Here is a 21,803-nt window from a genome sequence, read left to right as displayed (position 1 = left end):
CATTTTCTTCTTGAAAATTGAAAGCATTATTATTTGGGTTTTATTTTCAGCCTTATTAAACACACACACACATATACACACAAACACGCTAAATCAGGTTTTTTCTGGAAACTGCTTTAAATATGCTGAGGAAAATGTGTAATAAAAGGTTTGTGTTTAAAACGTAGGCCTGTGTTTTCATGTTCATAACCATTTTCCTGATATTCTTGTACAGAACATCCAACCATATCAAAGCCACTAGTGTATAAATTGTCTTTGTGTCAGTCTGTCACAGACTCCTTGGGAACATCACCATTTTCTGATAATTTTCTTTTGTTCTCATCAACGTTTTGCTTGAAAATAGTCTCCTTATAAAATTTCAGCTCATTTATGCTCTCTTTAATATCATCCAGTGCCCTGTAAAAAAACAAAAAAAGTGAGTGAAGGAAGGAAGGAAGGAGGGAAAGGGCAAGGGAGCTGTCACGTAACCAGTGTGGCTCCCCTCTGATGAGTGACACCCTGTGTGGACCACCCCTCGCCCCTCCTAAGTACACCACTGTGGAAAATTAGATTTAGGGATGAGTAAATACAAATTAAAAAATTTGTTTTGTTTACAGTATATTACTGTTAACAGTTGTTATTGCAGTTTCTGGTTTGATCTTTGTTGAAGTTTTTTTTTCTTCTTGTTTTGGTGGAAATGTTCAGCTACACTAGGCATGTGTAATTCATAAAAATAAAAAAAAGAATAAAAAAAAAGGTGGAACCGATCAGTTTTGACATTTTCCATTGCTATATAGTTCACACTAAATGATTTGTGAAATATATAAATATGGCGCCAAATAAAAATTCATTGTTAAAAGAACATTCCACTTCAATGCACATGATACCCGAGTGATCCCTTTACATTTTCATGGTGTTCCTTTTGTAAATGTATGGGGGGGGGGGGGATTCTGTAGAGTCCCCTCATTTGTATTGCCTCTCTCTCAACTTCGTTACATATAGACCAAAACAACAATCCAAATTCCACGTGTGAAGGTGTAAAACAATATATATATATAATAGTAATAATATTAATGAATACTCCCCAAGATAGCAGCCTCCAATGACACTCTTCCTCAAGATGCTCAGAAATACAATACGACAACCATGGAGCGCATATACATAGGGAGAAACAAAAAACAACACCAATAGTGTAATATGATTATAAAAATGAAAATAAAAAAGGGGTGTAAGATCCACTCACAAACTAGTTGAACAAATCAAGCTCATCAGGGTTCAGTAGGGTGGTTTGCAGAATTTTAATATCTTCTAAAATCTATAAAAACAGAAAAGACCACAAATGGTGCAGTATCTTCACAGATCTGAGGTAAGGGAAGTCTGGATACACTTACAGTTGTGTCGGGCACAGCTATATATAATAGTTTGCGAAAGCGCAAGGTGTAACAAAAGTCCCAAGTCCACTGTTAAGGATACTCTCTCAAGGTAATGTTCATTCTCAACGCGTTTCGCCAGTTATGCACTGGCTTCTTCAGGAGAAAAAAATCTATTTTTACATGTATTTGCAGTCAAACAAAATAAAAGTGTTTTATAGACTTACACTATTGGTGTTGTTTTTTGTTTCTCCCTATGGTATATGCGCTCCATGGTTGTCGTATTCAACTTCGTTACATGCAGGAGATGTGTTAAATCTCGGCTAAATACATCTCCCTGGACATGATATACTAATCTCAAATCAGTTCTAGTGCTGGCTGGCCGAACATCTGCAACAAGACTACACAAACGCTAGGCAACTGGACACTTTCAGGCATTACCAACCATAGAGTAACAGATAGCATACCTATGGGATCCTGTTTTCTTTGGTGCCAGCACATATTCTTCAGAATACCAACGCCTAAAATAAAAAGGTATTTCATAAGACAAATAAACAAAAAAGTTTTATATGATCTACAGCTGGCCTTAAAAGACAAATCTCCCCAAAGAGATAATTTAAAACCTGTGACAAAACCACCAACACTGCCCCACTGCCGTGTTAATCCATCAATGCCGCAATTGGAGCATTTTAGAGGTTAACGCATGTCTTTCGCTAAATATGGCTGGTGCGGTCTGCCTAGAGGTCTGTTAAAAAAGAAAAAATGGTTCAGCACTCAACTCCCAGACTAGAGCTTGACAAAGGCCCTGGCTGAAACGTTGCTTTTTTGTTTTGCTTTTTCTGAATAAAGTAACCTAATGATTGGAAGCTGTTTGGAGTGCTGGGATTCTTTTCTGTGTTTGTTTGCCTAGAGGTCTGGGCAGACCAGCAACAGTGAGGAAGAGCCCCAATGAGCCTTTGACCGCTCCACAGAAGTGTTCATGCAAGGTAACTCACAGGCAACATCAGGGAAGGATAGCAACCATGTAAAAAAACACAAACTTCTTAAATTTGTGTGTTTTTCCCCTACATCGAGGTATTTCAGCAGCACCTATTAAAGTGAGCTAACTTCTTTTAAACAGGCTCCAAAGCCATATTTAATATGGCACATGTTGAAGCTCCTTGGAGCAATCAGATGGGCCCCTGCTGCAGATTTCGGTGTTGCTAAATGCCTTGATTGTTTGGGAGACTCTCACAGATTGCTTTCTACACCCATTTAAAGTTATGACGTGCCAGGCATATCAATTGTCGCCAACAGGATGTTCTTCTGTGACATGCCGGTCACGTCATCTGTTGCCAAGGGGTTAATTTAGTTTTAAGTTATGCAGCTCTAATAAACCAGAATTTCCCCTCAGAAATGTACTATAATACACTGCTATTGTCCAGGAGCATGATATAAAGCTCTGTGGGATATGTCCCCGGTAGCGGTGCATATTTTTTGGCTATAGGCTTGCCTTATTCTTTTGCTTTAAGATTCAAGCTAGTAGTCTACCTCACTTATTGATATGTTCACTTAAAAAATATTTTTTGGGGGGCGTGGCCTGGCAACGGAGCTACATGGACGCGTGAGTGTGTAGCTCTGCCAACACGCGAGCATAAAACCGGCTAAAACAGCTTGAACACCGGGTTTTTACCTGCCAGCTTTCTATCTCGGCACTCCTGAGACAGGTGGGATGTCTGCCAGACACCATAAGAAGACCCCACACAAGCTACCCCATTACTTCACCAAGGATGCCCGGCACAGTGATAGGCCCCAAGATGGCGGAGAGCCTTCTTTCACGCCTCAGGCAAACGCTCCAGATGAGGACGAATTGGGCCTCGACCCTGCGGCGCCAGTGACTTCAGTGATCCTACGCAGCATGTTGGACTCCATGCAATCCTCAATGACGGATGCCATAAAGGGCATGCTCACCGATCTCAAGCAAGACCTGGCCCAGCTAGGCACGCGCACGGAGCACATGGAACACAAATTTGAAGACTTTACTTCAACCTTTAATGAACTGGTCGACCGTCACAACATGCTGGAAGACAAATATGACACATTGCTCTCCAAGCTGGCCGACTTGGAGGATCGCTCCCGTCGGAACAATCTGCAGCTTCGTGGCGTTTTGGAGGATGTACCGGATGGTGAATTAGCGGATTACGCCCGTGAGTTCTTCCTTACTCTCTTACCTGATACCCCGGTTCCAGAGCTTCGTATAGACAGGATCCATAAGATTCCAAAACTGAAATCTCTCCCGTCGACTGTGTCCAGGGATGTGATTCTGCGACTTCACTATTACTCCACCAAAGAAGCTATTATGCACCAAGCCCGCCGGCTCTCACCGTTTCCTGCACCGTACACCCAAGTTCAACTCTTTGCCGATTTATCCTCCGAGACTCTGACTCGGCGACGCTCCTTTGCTCCAATCACTTTGGCGCTCGGGTCCAACCATATTCCCTACAGATGGGGCTTCCCCACCAAGCTGCTGATTTCCCGGAATGGTGTCCTGCATGTAGCCAAGCTGCCTTTGGAGGGCCTACACCTCCTCCAGCGCTGGAATCTAGGCCAGGACGACGAGGACGTCTTGAGCCATCGAGACCCTGCTTCCGTCCCTCCTAGACCCCCTACGGCGGATGAACCTCCTAAACCCAGCCGGCAGAGGACGACGCGACAACACTACTCACGCACACACACTAAGGATCCAGAGAGGCCCTCTGCGTTGCCTTCGGCGACCCCACCGGTGTCTTCCTGAAGCCCAGCAGCGATTCCAGCGATCCTGTTTCACTCCCTCACCGTTTCGGGGAGTTTTGTCTGTGGACGCTATGCGGGTAGCCTCTCCTGACTAAGGACGGGGCGCGTCTTCCTTCTGGCGACCCGATGCCGTCCTGTTTCAGTTGCAGGGTTGGTGAGCCTGGATGGGCCGTTGCCCTCCTCATTTACTTTTATTTTTGGGGAGTTCACAGTATTTTATTTTATTTTTTTTTTTCTCATCACGGATCCTTTTGCTGCTCGTTCGTTGCAGCTTTCGCATGGTTTGATTACACACACGCACACACTTTTTCTGTTTTTCCCATACATTTTGCTCGTCGTATTTCTACCTTCCCTCACTGACCGGTAACTCGGCCTTGTGCCGGGTATTATGGTACTGCTTGTTTCGTTCCTATTTTATATGTGCGCTCCACCTCTGACAAGGGTCTTCACTGTATTTTACACTACATTGTACTTCTGTGCTGTTACGTGTTAGTGCTATGGGTTTTGCCTCGGTGTTCTGACGTCATTATGTTATAATGCGAGCGTGTCAGCAGTTCCTGGGAATTGCTGTTTTCTTGTTTTCTCCCCCTCATGGTAACACTCTCTGGTGGGTGTTCTGTTTTATGCTTTCTCTCATTGTGCGATTACTTAATACCTACAGTAATTGGTTTTCTCATATAGTCTCTGGCTGCTCATTTCTTTCTTTCCTGCCTGTCTTTCTTCCTTTTTTTTTTTTTGTCGTACGTCGGCTGTCCACATGCCGTTCAGGGTCCTCTCTCTCAATGTTAGGGGCTTAAATACGCCACAAGCGTCATATGCTATTTCATGAACTCAAATCACAGCGGGCAGACGTGGTGATGATTCAGGAAACTCACCTGTCCAAATCCAATCATCGCCTGTTAGCGTATAAATTGTATCCTTTGGAATTTCATGCTAGGGCTCCGGGCAAGACAAGGAGGGTAGCTATCCTTCTTAGTAGCAAGGTGAATTTTCAGTTACACTCTCAGACCTGTGACCCTCAGGGCCGTTTTCTGATCCTGCAAGGTTGTATTGATGGCGTCCCTTACACACTGCTGAACCTTTACGCCCCTAACACAGGGCAATTACCGTTTTTGGATAAAGTTCTTGCTAAGTTACATGATGTGCGGCATGGCAGAGTGATTGTGGGGGGAGATTTCAATTTAATTTCAGCCCCTAGTCAAGATTCCTCGGATCGTTTATCCTCCAAGTATCTGAAATCGCTGATTGCCCAAGGGTCCAAGTTTGAGCAATTGCTTCACCAACATTCCCTTTTCGATTCCTGGCGTATCCTCCACCCTATGGATAGGGATTATTCATTCTATTCCACAGTCCACTCCAGCTACTCCAGGATTGACATGCTCCTTGTTGACAAGCTTACCTTGCAGGATGTACAAGCGGCTGACATTGGACATATTACGTGGTCTGACCATGCCCCTGTGTCGATTTCCATCACCAAGGGCTTTGGAGCGGCTCCGTCAGCCAGATGGCACCTCAATGAAAGTTTACTGCACCAGGCTGATGTTCGTGCGGAGATCGCTACTGCACTCACACAGTACTTTCAGGACAATGATACCCCTGATATTTCCCCGTCCACACTATGGCTTGCTCACAAAGCAGTCATCAGAGGTCACTTAATTAAAATTGCTGCTAGATTGAAGAGACAACGTTTGCGTACCCTGACTGACCTCACTACTCGTCTTACCGCTCTGGAGCTTTCCAACAAGGCGTCATGGTCTGCTGATACGTATGCACAGCTCCGGGACGTTAAGTCGGAACTACACAAGCTCCAACTCCAGCGTACAGAATTTGCCCTCCGTCGGCTACATCTCACCTATTATATGAAGGGCAACAAGGCCGATTCCCTTCTCGCACGTCGCCTCCGGATTCAGGAATCTCAGAGTTCTCCCCATCATTTGGTTGACTCACACGGACACAAGATTTTCAATCCTAAAGAGATTGCGGATAAATTTGCGGACTATTCTGCATCGCTCTACAACCTTCCTCTACAATCTGACCTTCCTCACCCTCGCTCCGTCGACATATCTGCGTTTTTCGACTCGCTACCTATCCCTAAGCCTCCTGCCTCCCCAGTGGGATACTCTGGTTAAACCGCCTTCTACTGAGGAAATTGAAAGCACCATTGCCGGCCTCAGGGCCCATAAAGCCCCGGGACCAGATGGTTTCTCGAATACTTATTATCGGACTTTCAAAGATATTGTTGCTCCCCGCCTCGGTGCTCTCTTTTCCAATTTCATGAGTACCCAGCATTTTCCGCAGGAGATGTCTGAGGCTTCCGTGGTTACTATCCCTAAGCCTGGAAAATCCCCAACAATGTGTGCGAACTATCGGCTGATTTCTTTATTGAATACGGATACTAAATTGTATGCAAAATTGCTGGCTAACCGTTTGAATATGTTGCTCCCTTCCCTGATCAAAAACGACCAGGTCGGCTTTATTTTGGGTCGTCAACCTTCGGATAACACGAGGAGGATCATCAATATCACGCACCTAGTTAAGTCGATGGGCAAACCTTGTATCCTCTTGTCCTTGGACGCTGAAAAGGCCTTCGACCGCCTACATTGGGGGTATTTACGTCTGACGTTACAGGCCTTCTGTTTACCGGAGCCCTTTATTAATGCTGTTCATATCCTGTATGGTGTGCCCTCTGCAAGGGTTTCTTCTTCCGGATTCCTATCCAAGCTGTTCCCGATCCGCAATGGTACGAGGCAGGGTTGCCCCCTCTCTCCCCTCCTCTTCGCTCTGGAACCTCTGGCGATTGCCATTTGGCATAACCCTAACGTCAGGGGCTTCGACGTGCGGTCTACAGAAACTAAAATGTGCCTTTATGCGGACGACATCCTTCCGACGCTCACTGAACCGATGGTCTCCCTCCCAAACCTGCACGCTCTCCTGGAAGCCTTTGGTCGTCTTTCGTACTATAAAGTTAACTGGGACAAGACGCAGGCCCTCAATATTGGATACCCTGACCACTTGATTGACGTCCTCTCTAGCAATTTTGCCTACTCGTGGTGTTCCAATTTTATCACCTATTTGGGGGTCCGCATTACCAAAACCGCCGCCTCTTTATTTCGGTCGAATTACTTACCTCTGTGGTCCAAAATATGTCAAGATCTCCAACGGTGGTCAAAGCTGGAACTCTCTTGGATTGGCCGGGTTGTCTCATTCAAAATGAACTCACTCCCAAAGCTGCTGTACCTTTTTCGCACCCTTCCCATCGCAGTGCCTACCATTTTTTTTCGGACTGTCCAGATGCGTTTGTCCAAATTCATCTGGTTGAATAAACGTCCACGGCTTTCCCTTACACTTTTACAACGGCCTAAACTGCTTGGAGGTCTCTGTGTCCCTAATGTCAAGAATTACTATGTTGCTGCCCACCTAGCGCAGACAATTCTCCTTTTTTCCGACAAGTCGTCGGTGGCATGAGTGGATCAGGAATCTACACTGGCAACTCCGTACACGGTGAGAGACTTATTGTGGCTTCCTAAGGCCGGCCGACCTCCACTTCATGATTTGTTGCCTACTACTACATTGTCTCTGGCGCTGTGGGATAAACATCGTGCTACGCTCCGTTTCCCGATGGAACTACACAGCGCTGCTCCGCTATCGGCCTTGAAACCTCTTCTCCCTCATGTGGCCCTTGATTGCTGGATAGACCAGGGAATCGTTTCCATATTTCAGCTCTTCTCTCACGGACACATACAGTCATTTTTGTCTCTCCAGACTCTTTTCGCTCCATAGTCGTGATTTTTTCAAATACCTGCAAATTCGTGATGCCTTGCGTAAACACCTCAGGCACCCTTCTGCTACGTCTCCCATGACACAGATTGTTGCACTATGCCTAAAAGCGCCTCATGTCTCTCACACTATTTCCCTATGTTACTCGGCTCTGATGGGTCACAGGTCTGAGATCAAGCTCCCGTACATGCTGCAATGGGAGAAGGAGATTGGGTCCACGTATGACGTTCAGGTGTGGTATCACGCTCTCTCTGCCTTTCAGGGAGTTTCTAAGAACGTCGCGCACTTTGAAACTAATCGCAAGGTTCTGTTCCGCTGGTATTTTGTGCCCTCCAAGCTAGCTACCATGTTTCCTTCAGCCTCCTCTCTATGCTGGAGAGGTTGTGGTGAGGTTGGTACGATGTTGCACGTCTGGTGGAGCTGCCCGGTGCTCTGTCCCTTCTGGGCTGACGTCTTTACTCTTATTACTACCTTGCTTGCCATCCCCGTGGAGCAGGTGGTTGAGGTAGCTCTTTTAGACATGTTTCCCCGATCTTTACGACATACACATAGAAAACTCCTAGCACACGTGTTGAATGCAGCTAAGATCTGTATAGCCCGCAAATGGAAGGAGACTTCTCCCCCTACTATTCAAGACGTTCTGTATTCCATCACAACGACTCGCACCTATGAGTACATGGCTCACTCAGCCACCAATACCACACACATCTTCCAATCCACCTGGGAAAGTTGGGATGCATATTACACACACACACATTCTGCCCCACCCCACAGGGTCATGTCTTGGGGACTATGCGTACTCCTTGGCTTGTGAGGGCGACTACTGCCGACTAAGATTCTCCTCTTTTTTTTTTTTTTTCTCTTTCTTCTTTCCTTCACTCTCTCTCTCCCTTCTTCAGCTCTCTCTCCTTTCTTTCTCTACCCTGCCAGAGTATGTCTTATTTAGTTTGTTCATTACATTCTAAAAGAAAAATGTTTGAGATGTCCTGGTACATGTTATACATGCTGTACATTTTGTATTTCTTTGTACATTGTACCGTTGACTCCGATATCTGCTGTTCGGATGTTTTGTGACTGTACTCCATTTCTGTCAACTGTGGATGTCTCAATAAAAAATTTTCAAGTGAAAAAAAAAAATAAAATATTTTTTGTGTGGAGGTAGGGGTGTTGGATCCGTGTGTTAAGAAGGTCGGCCAAGCATCGATGGGGAGTAAGTAGTTTACTGTAAATATCCGTCATTGTCTGTGAAAGGATTCTGTGTGATTTGGTAGTTTATGCTGTGTATGCCATTTTTCGCTTGGGTTCCCCATTTAATGAAGAATCCCCCAATGGCACTTGCCTCCCATACTGTCAAAATGGATAAGTCTTATATTGTATTTTCATTAAAGTATTTATGGAGTTCTTTCTCAGTCTGCTCTGTCATACCTGTATCAGTCAAGTATGAATCGTTAGGTCTCCATGTCCATTCCTGAGCCCTATATAATGGGGAGATGATAGACATTATTACTGGGGAATGGTATATGTTTGTAGAAGGTCAGATTGGGGCAAGAAGAGGTAGTCAAGGCAAGAGTAGCTACTGTATGCGGGAGTGTAGGAGGTGAAATCTTTATTGGTCAGGTGCATCAGCAGTCTCAATTCTGCTAGTGTATTTCATCCAGCCTTTATTTGATTAGAGGGTACATGTGATGTCCCTGAGGAAGTGTCAGAGTGTGTGACAAGATCAGTTTTCCTTTATGGATATCTGTGAGGGACTTAATTAACGAGCTTGCACTGAGATGCAGCCCTCTGTTGGGGAGATAAACACTTCCAAAGGCATACAGGGCCTCGGCTATAATTTCCTATACAAAGGTACAGTATCTCAAAAAGGTGAGTACACCCCTCACATTTTTGTAAATATATTTTCATGCGACAACAAAGAAGAAATGACACTCTGCTACAATGTAAAGTAGAAAGTGTACAGCCTGCATAACTAAGTGTAAATTTGCTGCCCCCTCAAAATAACTCAACATACAGCCATTAACGTCTAAACCTTGGCAACAAAAGTGAGTACACACCTAAGTTTAAATGTCCAAATTGGGCCCAAAGGGTCAATATTTTGTGTGGCTACCATTATTTTCCAGCTTCATCCTCCAGCAACTTTATTAACTGACAATTGTACAAGGTAATTGTAAAAGAATAAAGAAAAAAAAATGATTTGGGGGTCTCTAAATAAAGATCAAAATTGCCTAGAGACCCCCAAATTAAATTATCTAAAAATAAACCAGTGTAACTGAAGAAAAAAAAAGTATTCTAGCTAAATGATCACTGTGGTAGCCAATGTTACCACAGTGATCATATAGCTATGAAAAGTCACATTCCCTTTTTAACAATGGCCGATACTAAATTTTAATCCCATGATCCCTTTGATCATGGGGTTAAATTTAGCAGATGGTAGAGGGAGGCAATTTTTGAAATCCTGATGAACTATAAATTAACTGCAATTATTATTAAAATCAGTCATTTAGCCTGTAGGTGAGTAACCATCTCATCCCTGGAGCTCCTTGCATTTTTACTGCAAAACTTATTTTTGCTGTAAAAGTGATTTTTTTTTTCTCCCTTTACTATAATTTCTAAATATTCATATATTTTGTAAATAAATTATGGCCAAGCGTCACGAGTGCCCAGGAAGCAGCTGAGTTCCTTATGAACTCAGACTCTGATTCCTTCTCAGATGATGCACTAAATATCCCTGGATTGTCATCAGTTAGTGACAGTTCCAGTGACATGGAGGAACTACCTCAGCCACAGTGTGGCCGCAGATCGTTTCAAACTGTCAGTTCCTGTGGCAGAAGGAAGGGTATAGGGGGTAACATAGTAACATAGTTCATAAGGTTGAAAAAAGACCAAAGTCCATCAAGTTCAACCTATATACATATTGTGTCCCTACTGTGTTGATCCAGAGGAAGGCAAAAAAACCCTTATGAAGCAGATGCCAATTGCCCCATACCAGGGGGAAAATTCCTTCCCGACTCCAAATATGGCAATCAGAATAAATCCCTGGATCAACGTTCTGTCCCTATTAATCTAATATCCATAACTTGTAATATTATTGCTTTCAAGAAACACGTCCAGGCTCCTTTTGAACTCTTTTATTGAGTTTACCATAACCACTTCCTCTGGCAGAGAGTTCCATAATCTCACCGCTCTTACTGTAAAGAACCCCCGTCTGTGCTGGTGTAGAAACCTTCTTTCCTCCAGCCGTAGAGGATGTCCCCTTGTTATAGATACAGTCCTGGGTATAAATAGGTCCTGGGAGTGTTCTCTGTACTGCCCCCTTATATATTTATACATAGTTATTAAGTCCCCCCTTTTTCCAAACTAAATAACCCCAATTCTGATAATCTTTCTGGGTACTGTAGTCCTCCCATTCCCCTTATTACTCTGGTTGCCCGTCTTTGAACCCTCTCCAGCTCCACTATATCTTTCTTGTACACTGGTGCCCAGTACTGTACACAGTATTCCATGTGTGGTCTGACTAGTGACTTGTACAGTGGTAGAATTATTTCCTTGTCGTGGGCATCTATGCCGCTTTTGATGCACCCCTTGATTTTATTTGCCTTAGCAGCAGCTGCCTGACACTGGTCGCTACAGGTAAATTTACTGTTAACTAAAACTCCTAAGTCCTTTTCCATGTCAGTCGTCCCCAGTGTTTTCCCATTTAATACATATTCCCAGCCTGGATTTTTCTTCCCCATGTGCATAACCTTACATTTATCTGTGTTGAATCTCATCTGCCACATCCCAGCCCAAGCCTCCAACCTATGCAGATCCATTTGTAATCGTGCACTGTCCTCTATTGTGTTAACCACGTTACAGAGCTTAGTATCGTCTGCAAAGATTGATACTTTACTATACAATCCCTCTACAAGGTCATTAATAAATATATTAAAAAGAATAGGACCCAAAACTGACCCCTGTGGTACCCCACTAGCAACAGTAACCCACTCAGAGTATGTACCATTAATAACCACCCTCTGTTTCCTATCACTGAGCCAGTTACTTACCCACATACACACATTCTCCCCCAGCCCAAGCATTCTCATTTTATGTACCAGCCTTTTATGTGGCACCGTATCAAATGCTTTGGAAAAATCAAGATATACGACATCCAGCGATTCACCCCGATCCAGTCTTGAGCTCACCTCCTCATAAAAGCTGATCAGGTTAGTTTGACAGGACCGATCCCTTGTAAACCCATGCTGATATGGAGTCATACACTTATTTTCATTGAGATACTCCAAAATAGCATCTCTTAGGAAACCCTCAAACAGTTTACACACAACAGAAGTTAAACTAACAGGCCTATAATTCCCCGGGTCACTTTTTGTCCCCTTTTTGAATATTGGCACAACATTTGCTATGCGCCAGTCCTGGGGAACAGACCCTGTCACTATAGAGTCCTTGAATATTAGAAATAGGGGTCTGTCTATTACATTACTTAACTCCCTTAGAACGCGGGGGTGAATGCCATCTGGACCTGGTGATTTGGGGGTTTGTCTTACTCTCTTTGGCAATGAGTCTGTCTCCACTTTTGCTGCTTTTATCAGATTTTTACATATTTTATTTTTTTCCCGATAGCTTTTTAGTGCTTCCTCACTGCCTTCCTGTTTTAGTAGCTTAAATGCCTTTTTTTGCCATTTATTACCCCCTTTACATTTTTATTTATCCACATTGGTTTTCTCTTGTTCCTGACTCTTTTATTCCCATACGGTATGTACCTTTCACAGTGAGAATTTAAGATATCCTTAAAAATCTCCCATTGAGTGTCTGTACTCTTGTTTTTGAGGACATTTTCCCAATTTACAGTGTTAATGGCTTCTCTTAGTTGATCAAACTTTGCCTTCCTAAAGTTCATGGTTCTTGTGGCTCCTCTAAGAGTTCCCTTATTGAAGGACAAGTTATAATGTATCACAACTGTGTCGTAACAGATGCAGTGGCCAGCACATCTTCAGGGGTGCCCCACCAATTTGTGGGAGCCAGTGGGGACAGTTTTGGAACTGCATCTGTGACAACATTCCCACATGCAGGCAGGCAAGTTTAAACTGGACCTCCCCTAATTTGGTTCAACCAGTATTGCCTCAGTTTACTGGAAATCCTGGACTCTTGGTGGGCACTGCAAGTTACGAACCCATCAACTACTTTCAGTTGAAAGTTGATGGCGGTGGAGAAGCCCTGGGAGCTTGGACTCCAGGCATTAAAATAAAAACATTTTTTTCCTTTTACAAGGGTTGGAGTTACCCTTTAATGAGCTTCCTCTACCCACAGGTCTAAATTATGTATGGATGGATATGAAAGGTGTGTGACTGATCAGTGGTAGGGATTGTAAGAGGAAAGAATGGTGTGTGCTTCTGCGAGTGAATGAAGATATGAAAGGTGTGTGAATGGTCAGTAATTAGGGTTGAAGTCTTGACATGTCATTACTGCTCACAAGGTGGGAAGTTAAATTATGGCACAGAAAGTACCTTGGCGCATTATATGAGGGGCTGCATGTGTAGTACAAACGTGGAGTGTGCAAGACACAAATGAACATGTCGGTATGATTAGAAAAACCATTTTCTAGCTTTTGTCCTAGAACTTTTGTCCTAGAATTACATGTAGCCTCATTTGAAAATACATGTAGCCTCTCATTTGAAGCTTCAAGGGGTGTAGTTTCTTGAAAGCTGGGAAGTTAAATTATGGTACATAAAGTATACATTTGCAGAAACTACACCCCTTGGCACATCATATATATTTAATATAGCAATCACACTCCTAGCAGCAATTACACTCCTATCATGCCCAGGGCATGAAAGGATTGTGACTGCTGTTAGTAATCATATGTATTTAATACAGGGCTCGACAAATCCCAGGCGCCAGGTCGACAGAATTTAGTCCTGGCGCCTAGGTGTTTGTCAGCCTGGAGTCTGAGCAGACCAGCACAGCCACTCCGAGCCCGCCCCTGAGCCTGTGATCACTCCCACGGAGTGATCCTGTAGGCTGAAAAGGCGGTTGCAGGAAAACCAGTGTGGGGACCTGACCCAACACCTCCCAGCTGCCTGATCGCTCCATGCGAGCGACAGTGCAGCGTTAACCCCTTCAATGCCGCGGGTTAAATCCCGTTTTGTAAGGGGCTTTGCTGCTGGTGGTCTGCCTGGAAGCCCAGGCAGGCCAGCAACAGCAAAAACGAGCCCCCACAAGCCCTTTGATGATTCCTGTAGGCATGGAAGCCTACAGCAGTCATCAGAGACTCCCCCTGCAATGGCTGGTCTATATACCAGCAATTGAGCTGCCAGAGGCAGCTTCAGGGACAGGGGGAGAGGGTTCTTCGGTCTCCACATGAGTGTGGAGACCAGCCCCAACCCTCCCCTGCTGCCCGATCGCTCCATGAGCCTTCAATGCCACAATTGTGTATGACACATTTGTGGCATTGCAGGGGTTAACATTTGTCCCCACAAGTCAAATGCTGTGAGTTTAGTAAGTGGGCTGATGATGATCAGATCACTCCTGACCAACTGTTAGTTTAAAAAAAATCCTGGCTCCTAACTTTTTTTGCTGGCGCCTAGATTCACAACAAATTTCATATCATGCACAAGCAGCCACAGTAGCTACAGCTAGAAGAAATTACACTTCTATCATGCCCAGGTTCCAGGATGAGTGTGATTGATGTTAGCAGTTGCTGTTAAAAATCACACTCCTATCATGCCCTGGGCATGATAGGAATGTTGTATTCATGAACCTTTATTGGAAAACTCTAGATTCTGGGAGAGGATCACACTCCTATCAAGCCCAGGTTCCAGCATGTACTGGCTGCTGTACTAGCAGCTAACATCAATCACACTCATATTATGCCCAGGTAGCCAGTGGACCCTGGGCATTATAGGAGTGTCATCCACATTTCATATACATGGTGTCATTCAATCACACTGACTACTATCATGCCCAGGCAGCCATCTCACATGCTGGAATCACTCATAAACCGACTGCCTAGGCATTATAGGAAGTCAATTGCAGTTATTAATCATATATATTTGTTATTATTTACACTTTTATGTACTTTTATGTGTACTGTATACCCCTTTATTAAACTTTACGGCAGTAATTTATTTTGTGTTTTTTATTACACAAATTGTACTTTCGGTATGAATGTATAGCTCCTGGTATACGTCACGGTCAAACAACACCCCAATATGTGTTCAGCAACAACTCCCGAGTACAGTGATGCCAACTGTCACGGAAGCCTCCGTGCCATGGGCTCCTGGAGGGGACTGAGTGCCAGCCTCCTTACTACAGACTATGGGCCCTGGTAAGGAGTGGCACGTTATCCAAATCATAAAAGACTCTAAAGACTGTGGAGCTCAGAAACAAATTTGGGGTTCCTGCATTTTGGGACTGTGATGGTTCCTAGATTCACCCTAGCCCTCAGTTAATGTTATCCAGTGACGTGAAGCCCTTTTGTGTGTTATTAATAAAAATGTATTATATTATTGCCTTATTTCCTAACCGTTTACACACAGCACACTAAGGTCTGGGAGATAATCTAATCAAGACAATGGGTATTCCTTATTTTAGTGGTGTCTGTGTCCTTTTGTATTGTTAATCCCTTTACTGCCCCTGTTGTCTCTGGGATGTAGATTAAGGGGGCAGTTTGTAACCCAGTATCTTGTTTTATGTTAATGTTATGTTAAATAAATCAGTTCTCCTCTTGTTGTACCTAAAGTCTAGTCTTGCCTGGTTATTTGGGTACTGGATAGCAATATCCCTTTACTTTGCTTGGGGATATTGCCGACGGATTGCGGTGGTTTGGCGTCCTAGCGGGAGAAGTCGTCTCTTGGCAGGGAGGGACAACCTGAGGTCCCTGGCCGGTCCGTCACACCAACCATGCAGGTGTTTCTTGGGTTGTTTGGGAGGTAAAATGGCACATTTGGGAAGTGCGCATTTTTTGACATGTTACTTTGACATATGGTCATTCTGCCACCATGTCCTATTTGGGACATCTTTGAAGCTGGTCAGTTTAATTTAACCCATCAAATCATATTTTTGAAAACTATACACCCCAGGTTATTTAAATTGTGGTATTTCAACCCTTTCCATGGACAACAGCCTTTGTCAAAATTTGTGGTGGTGTTTCCCCCCCCCCCCACATTGTAATTTACCATTACTGGTATATGTCACTGTCAAAGAACAAGCCCAGTGATACCTCCATGCATGGCTGTCCCACTAGCACCGCACCTTATAGCCAGAACCCCTTTCCTTACTCCCTTCAGACCATCCCGGGCCCTGGGCAGCACCTTCCAGCAGCGCGTCCCCGTCAGTCTTCCTCCAGCTTAATGGAGTGCACATAGCTCCATTCATTGTGCATATGCAGTATAGATTCCTGCCTCTTCGCCTTACAGGAATTAAGGGGCCATACTTAATACCTTCCTTTCCCCTCCCTATGCTGCTATTGGTTCACCAGTCACTGGAGGGATATTTAAACCCTAAGTGCACAATTGTACCTTGCCTTTAGTAGTGCCTCTGAGCCTTTACTAGCTTTCCTGTGTTTTTCATTTGTTTCCTGGTTCCTGACTTTTGCCTAATTCTGACTATGCACCAACCTATTTGCCTGCCCGACTATTCCTTGCCTGCTCCCTGTGCACTTCTGCCTTATGTTATTTTGCTCCAGTTCAGCCTGTCTTCCATTTTGTGCTTATTACTGCAAGAGGTTCCTTCACCATATCCAGCTGTGACAATGGGTTTGTCCGGTTGTTTGGGGCTAAAAGGCCACATTTGGAAAGTGCGTTTTTTTCAATTTTGGTCCGTCTGAGCCTATGCCCTATTTGGGACATCTTTGAACCCAGCCACTCCAATTTGCCCCATCAAACCATTAATTTTTAAAAAAAATTAATATTTTGCTAAGAATATGAATGTTTTACAAATGGATTTCTGTTTAGGTTCAGATTAGGTTCACAGATTAAATATAATTATCCAAAGAAACTGTATGTAGCTTATTTTGATTGATTTACTAAAAAAACAAATTTCAGAACACTTTATTCAACTTTGTCCAACTGAAAACGTTTTCCCACAGTGTACCTGCAAAGTTCTTTAACAGTGCTCACATCAATGATCCGGTAATGTAAGTGTGTCATAAACTGTGGCATGTATTTGTCCAGGAACTTCTTATCTGCGTGCACGGAGTTTCCTGCAGAAAATATTTAATATTAATAGATCTTATTAATATATATATTTAGCAACCGTCTAAATTGATTCTTAAAACAAATAATCACCTCTGTGTACAAATACTACACCTTTAAAACAGGGACAGTAAAATTCCCCCAACACCCACATGAAGAATGCAATTTAAAGTACTATTTGCATACTTTAACATGCATTCTTCCAAAGAAATAAAAAATAATACAGCACTGTGGGTAAAATGTTCAGCAGAAACCCCCCATGCATTTGCAAAACGGACCACATGAAAAATTAAAGAGGGCATGAGGCTAGCATATGTATGCATATGACGGCTAAAGTATCCTTTTTAACATGTAAGAATTAGACAGTTTTTTTTTGTACCCTTCGTGACCAAGGCTGTTGTAACACTTTTGTTGTTAGCTTTAATTTTCTTCTCTCTCGGTTAGTATACCCACACAAGTTACTGTATCTGCGCGAATATAGGCCGCACCCCCCCACACACACTTTAAAGTGGGGGTGCAGCCTATAATTGTGGTTTAGCGCAGGAATGCGCAATTCGTATCGTGCAGTTCCTACTCTCTAGCAGCCAGTGGACATCTGCGCGATGCGCATAGACAACACTTGCTGCCGGCACTTCCTTCCTTCATAACCTTCTGGTGCTCCACCATAGAAGCCCCGGCGGAAGTGCCGGCAGCGGATGTTGTCTAAGCGCATCGCATAGATGTCCACCGGCCGGCCCCGCAAGACACTAGGGAGTTTGGGGGTGCATTGGTAAGTCTAGGTGTGACATATCTAGCGAGCAGTGTGGCATATCAGGGGGGCAGATTGGCATTTATAATGGGCATAAAGCATATCTGGGGGGCAGGGGGCCTATCTGGGGAGCACAGGGGCATGTTTATAAGTAAGGGGGGACCTTAAAATGGTTTTCCAAATTTCTGTTTGTATAAAACATATGCTGACTAACTGCATACCAGATACCAAAAATGTCAAAATACATGTATTCCTGTTTTAGGTAAAATACTGTTATACCATTCCACTAATGTGTATTTTTTCTTTAAAAAAAATTTTTTCTTTAAAATAGCACCAAACTTTTAGGGTGCAGCCTATAATCGGGTGCAGCCTATATTCGAGCCAATGCGGTATATATTGTTTTTTCAGAACAAGAAGGGATTTCTTCAGATACTATTTTGATCATATCATAAATTCCTATATAAAAAAAACAGAAATTTTCTTTTCCCCAGTATAGTGGCAGTACCTGTGGGCTTGTTCTTTCCCTGGGACAAGAAGTGCTGAAAGATCAATAACGGGTTAAAAAGCCCTCCCCTTACCCTATATATAAGTTGCTCCATAGAGAAGATATCAGTTAGTAACAAGAGAGCCCAAGCCAATGCTTGCAACAAAAAAACTTTATTATACAAAAACGAGGGAGGTAAATTTGTGCTGCCACTATAGTGGGGAAAAGAGAATTTACGGGTAAATTTAAATTACTGTTTTTCCCTACGTATAGTGGCAGCACCTGTGGGATAAAACAAGATCCCTTAATGGGAGGGAATCAGGAATTAGCTGTGTGCAGGACCTGACGCCCAAACAAGGCTTCTGAGGCAGAGGAGATATCCAGCATGTAATGTTTAATAAATGTATTCCAGGAGGACCATGTGGCCACTTTGCAAATTTCCTCCGGTGACACTGCCTTTGAAGCCCAGGAAACTGACATGGATCAGACGGCTGGTTGACCCTGACTTGAGACAAAAATTCTAAGGTACAAAACCACTTTATCCTGGTGAAAAATAAGGAATTCTGCAGATGCTGAGAATGCTTGGAGTTCCCCAATCCTTCGTGCTGATGTAATGGCCACCAGAAAGGCAGTCTTAAGGGAGAGGAATTTAAAGGACACATCTTGTAGAGATTTAAATGTAGAGGAAAACAGGGTCTTAAAGGACCATAGTAAAATCCCAAGGTGGAAAAAATGATCGTCAGCGGTCTTTTAATAGTGATGGCTTCGGATAGCAGGAAATGACTGAGGGCAGAGACTTGACCCTTAAGGGTGAGGCCAAATTGGATAGCAGGAAATGACTGAGGGCAGAGACTTGACCCTTAAAGAAATAGTAAGAGCACCAGTTTAGATGGAGGAGAACCCTGGAGCCCCTGAGAATAACACCAAGTTCTTAAGTATATTTTAGCTGTGGAGCTTCTAACCGAGCTTAAGAGAAGACTGACAATGTCACCTACGAGTTGTTTGTAGTCTGGAACCATGTGTTCTGGAAGGTTACCTCCCACCTTGTCAGAATTTTATTGGCCTTTCTTGTCCAGTGGGTTTTGCTTGAAACCTTCCTTCTCTATTTTGCCTAGGAAAGGAAGGAGACTTGTCAGATGCTCTGCAATATCTATATTTGTTGTATGGATATCTCCGATTCCATCTCGGTCTCAGGTCTTGGGGAAGAGCTCTCTTAGTATCAGACATTTGTTTGATGAGATCCTCAAGTGGAGAACCGAATAACTTTCCCTTTTCAAAGGGAAGATTGCACAGTGCTGATTTAGATGACGTGTCTGCATTCCAGGACCTAAGCCATACCGCTCATCTAGCAACAGCTGAGAGACCCATATTACATACACAACTTCCTTCAATTAGGAACTTGTTGGATAACTTAAAATTCTTTAAAAAGGGTGTGTGATGTCTTTATCTGCATCTTCCAATAAATGCTCTTCCAGTTTCTGGATCCATAGACCCTGAGCTCTGGCTACGGATGCACTGAAACTCAGATCGAGTGAGGAACAAAGACATCCTCCTGAAGACAAATCTTAAGCCGAGGATGATAGAACACTCTTGCGCTTGTTAGCCGGCTTTTCCTGCAAAGATGGTTTAGCTGCATCCTTAAATGCTTGAAAGGTCTGTGCCAGGTTATCCTGAAACAAACACAAAGGATTGCATATCTTTTTGTCGTTCTTATGCCATGTTGTCTGCCCCACACTGCTGGCGTGTCTTTTTCCATCTGGGAGAGGAGCATTGCACTCAGTGCATGATAAATGTCTGGATTTACAGGTGGCTTTCCTAGCAGGAGGAGCTGTCATCTTATCTGCTTTGTCCGGAGAAGCAGGAGTTAACATTTTGCAGAAAAATATAAAAAATAATACACTTGTGGTCAGACAGGCTTGCACAGCTTAAATAGGCAGCCAAAATTAAAAATTTGGCGCCAAACAGATGATCCATTCTGGGCATACATAATAGCGCGGTCAGATCATCAGTGGAACGCAAAGCCACCTGGGGCGTGCGTTTCACTGTACTGTGCATGCTCCTCTTCCGTCCCACGGTTACTAGGCGTGAGTCTGCTCTGCTCCCACCCGGGGAGCCACTGGACTGAATCCCCCCCGGCAACAACCCGTGTGCCGCACCAGAGCTGCTCAGCCCTGCAAGGGACAAGAAAGAACGGACATCTTCTCTACGGAGAAACTTATATCTAGGGTAAGGGGGAGGGCTTTTTAACCCGTTATTAATCTTTCAGAGCTTCTTGTCCCGGGAAAGAACAAGCTCACAGGTACTGCCACTATACGTAGGGAAAATAATAAAATGGGAACAACAAGCGTTTTTTCTGAAAAATCTTTTACTCATCTACAAAGGCTAATGAGAAAAAAAACGTTGAAAAAGATTCTAATATTTGTCCAGAGTTTATAAATGCCCAATGTTTTTATGTTTATAGCATTTTGCTATTTCAAACCATTTTTTCCCCAAATCTGGTCATTCTGCCTTGTGTGTCATTTGGGACATCTTTGAAGCCAGCTAATTCAAGTTACCCCATCAAACCACATATTTTTGAAAACTAGACACAAATTTATCCACGGGTTATAGTACCAGCAAGGTATTTCAAATGCTGGTACTTTAACCCATGCATTAACCCCTTCATACCCCTATAGACGTACCGGGACGTCCAAAAAACGCCCACAAAGAAACCCCTATGGACGTACCGGTACGTCCAGCCCTTCGTGCAGCGTCAGGGAGACATCCCCTGCGGGGATATCCTGCCCTCCGATGAGGCACAGAGACGCTGCGATCCTCACAGACCTGCATAGAGATCACAGTGTGATCGGTGCAGGGGGATCGCGGGGAGGGGAGTGAGGAACCATCTCTCTCACTCCCCCTCCCGTCCTAAAACGGAAAAGCTGAAAAAAAAAAAGTTAATTCATTAAAATAATAATATAAATAATACAAAAAAAAAATATAATGTGAGCTGTGATGTCATTGTGACATCACTGGCATGTTCAGGAGGTCCCTAGGAGGACCTCTAACCATTTCTGTGTAAAAATAATATATAAAAAAAAAAAAAATTAAATAAAAAATAAAAAAAATTTATATATATATATATAAAAAAAAAATTATTAAAAAACCTTACTTCCCATTGCCCTAGCATAACATCTAGCCAGTATAACCCTTCTGCCCCCGTTCACAACCCCCAAACCCGTTAAGCCATAGGCATAAAAATTATACACCTTATAGTATGCTCCCTGGTGCTGGGAAAGTCTGGAAAATCTATATAAATTAGGTATTTCTGAAATCAGGACACCTGAATTAATAAACTTGGAGGGGATTTTCCATCACTTTACCTAAGTTTGTGAGGATTCAGAGGGAAAATGTAAAAAAAAATTAGTTTATTTTTCTAATCTTCGCTAGTTTTTACTAAATTTCTCATTCAAAATTTTCAGCTAATCATCCAAATATGGTATCAA

General features: G+C 43.5%; 1 protein-coding gene across 1 annotated transcript in view; it reads right to left on the bottom strand.

The window, feature by feature from the left end:
• Positions 1–260: 260 nt before the first annotated feature.
• The window catches only part of LOC149298090 (oligoribonuclease, mitochondrial-like), a 41,914-nt gene continuing 20,371 nt past the window's right edge, over positions 261–21,803 (bottom strand). Inside the window, exons 5-7 of the mRNA XM_089487978.1 lie at positions 16,986–17,094; positions 1,817–1,870; positions 261–396 (exon numbers count right to left, since the gene is read on the bottom strand). Of these exons, the coding sequence (XP_089344104.1) occupies positions 261–396; positions 1,817–1,870; positions 16,986–17,094 (299 nt within the window). The remainder of the gene's footprint in view (positions 397–1,816; positions 1,871–16,985; positions 17,095–21,803) is intronic.

The sequence above is a fragment of the Sceloporus occidentalis genome, unplaced genomic scaffold, assembly GCF_023333645.1.
Source record: "Sceloporus occidentalis isolate IW3139 unplaced genomic scaffold, rSceOcc1.0.p SCAF_35, whole genome shotgun sequence".
NCBI lineage: Eukaryota > Metazoa > Chordata > Lepidosauria > Squamata > Phrynosomatidae > Sceloporus > Sceloporus occidentalis.
The sequence above is the reverse complement of the archived record's forward strand: the minus strand, read 5'-3'. Positions and strand labels throughout refer to the sequence as shown.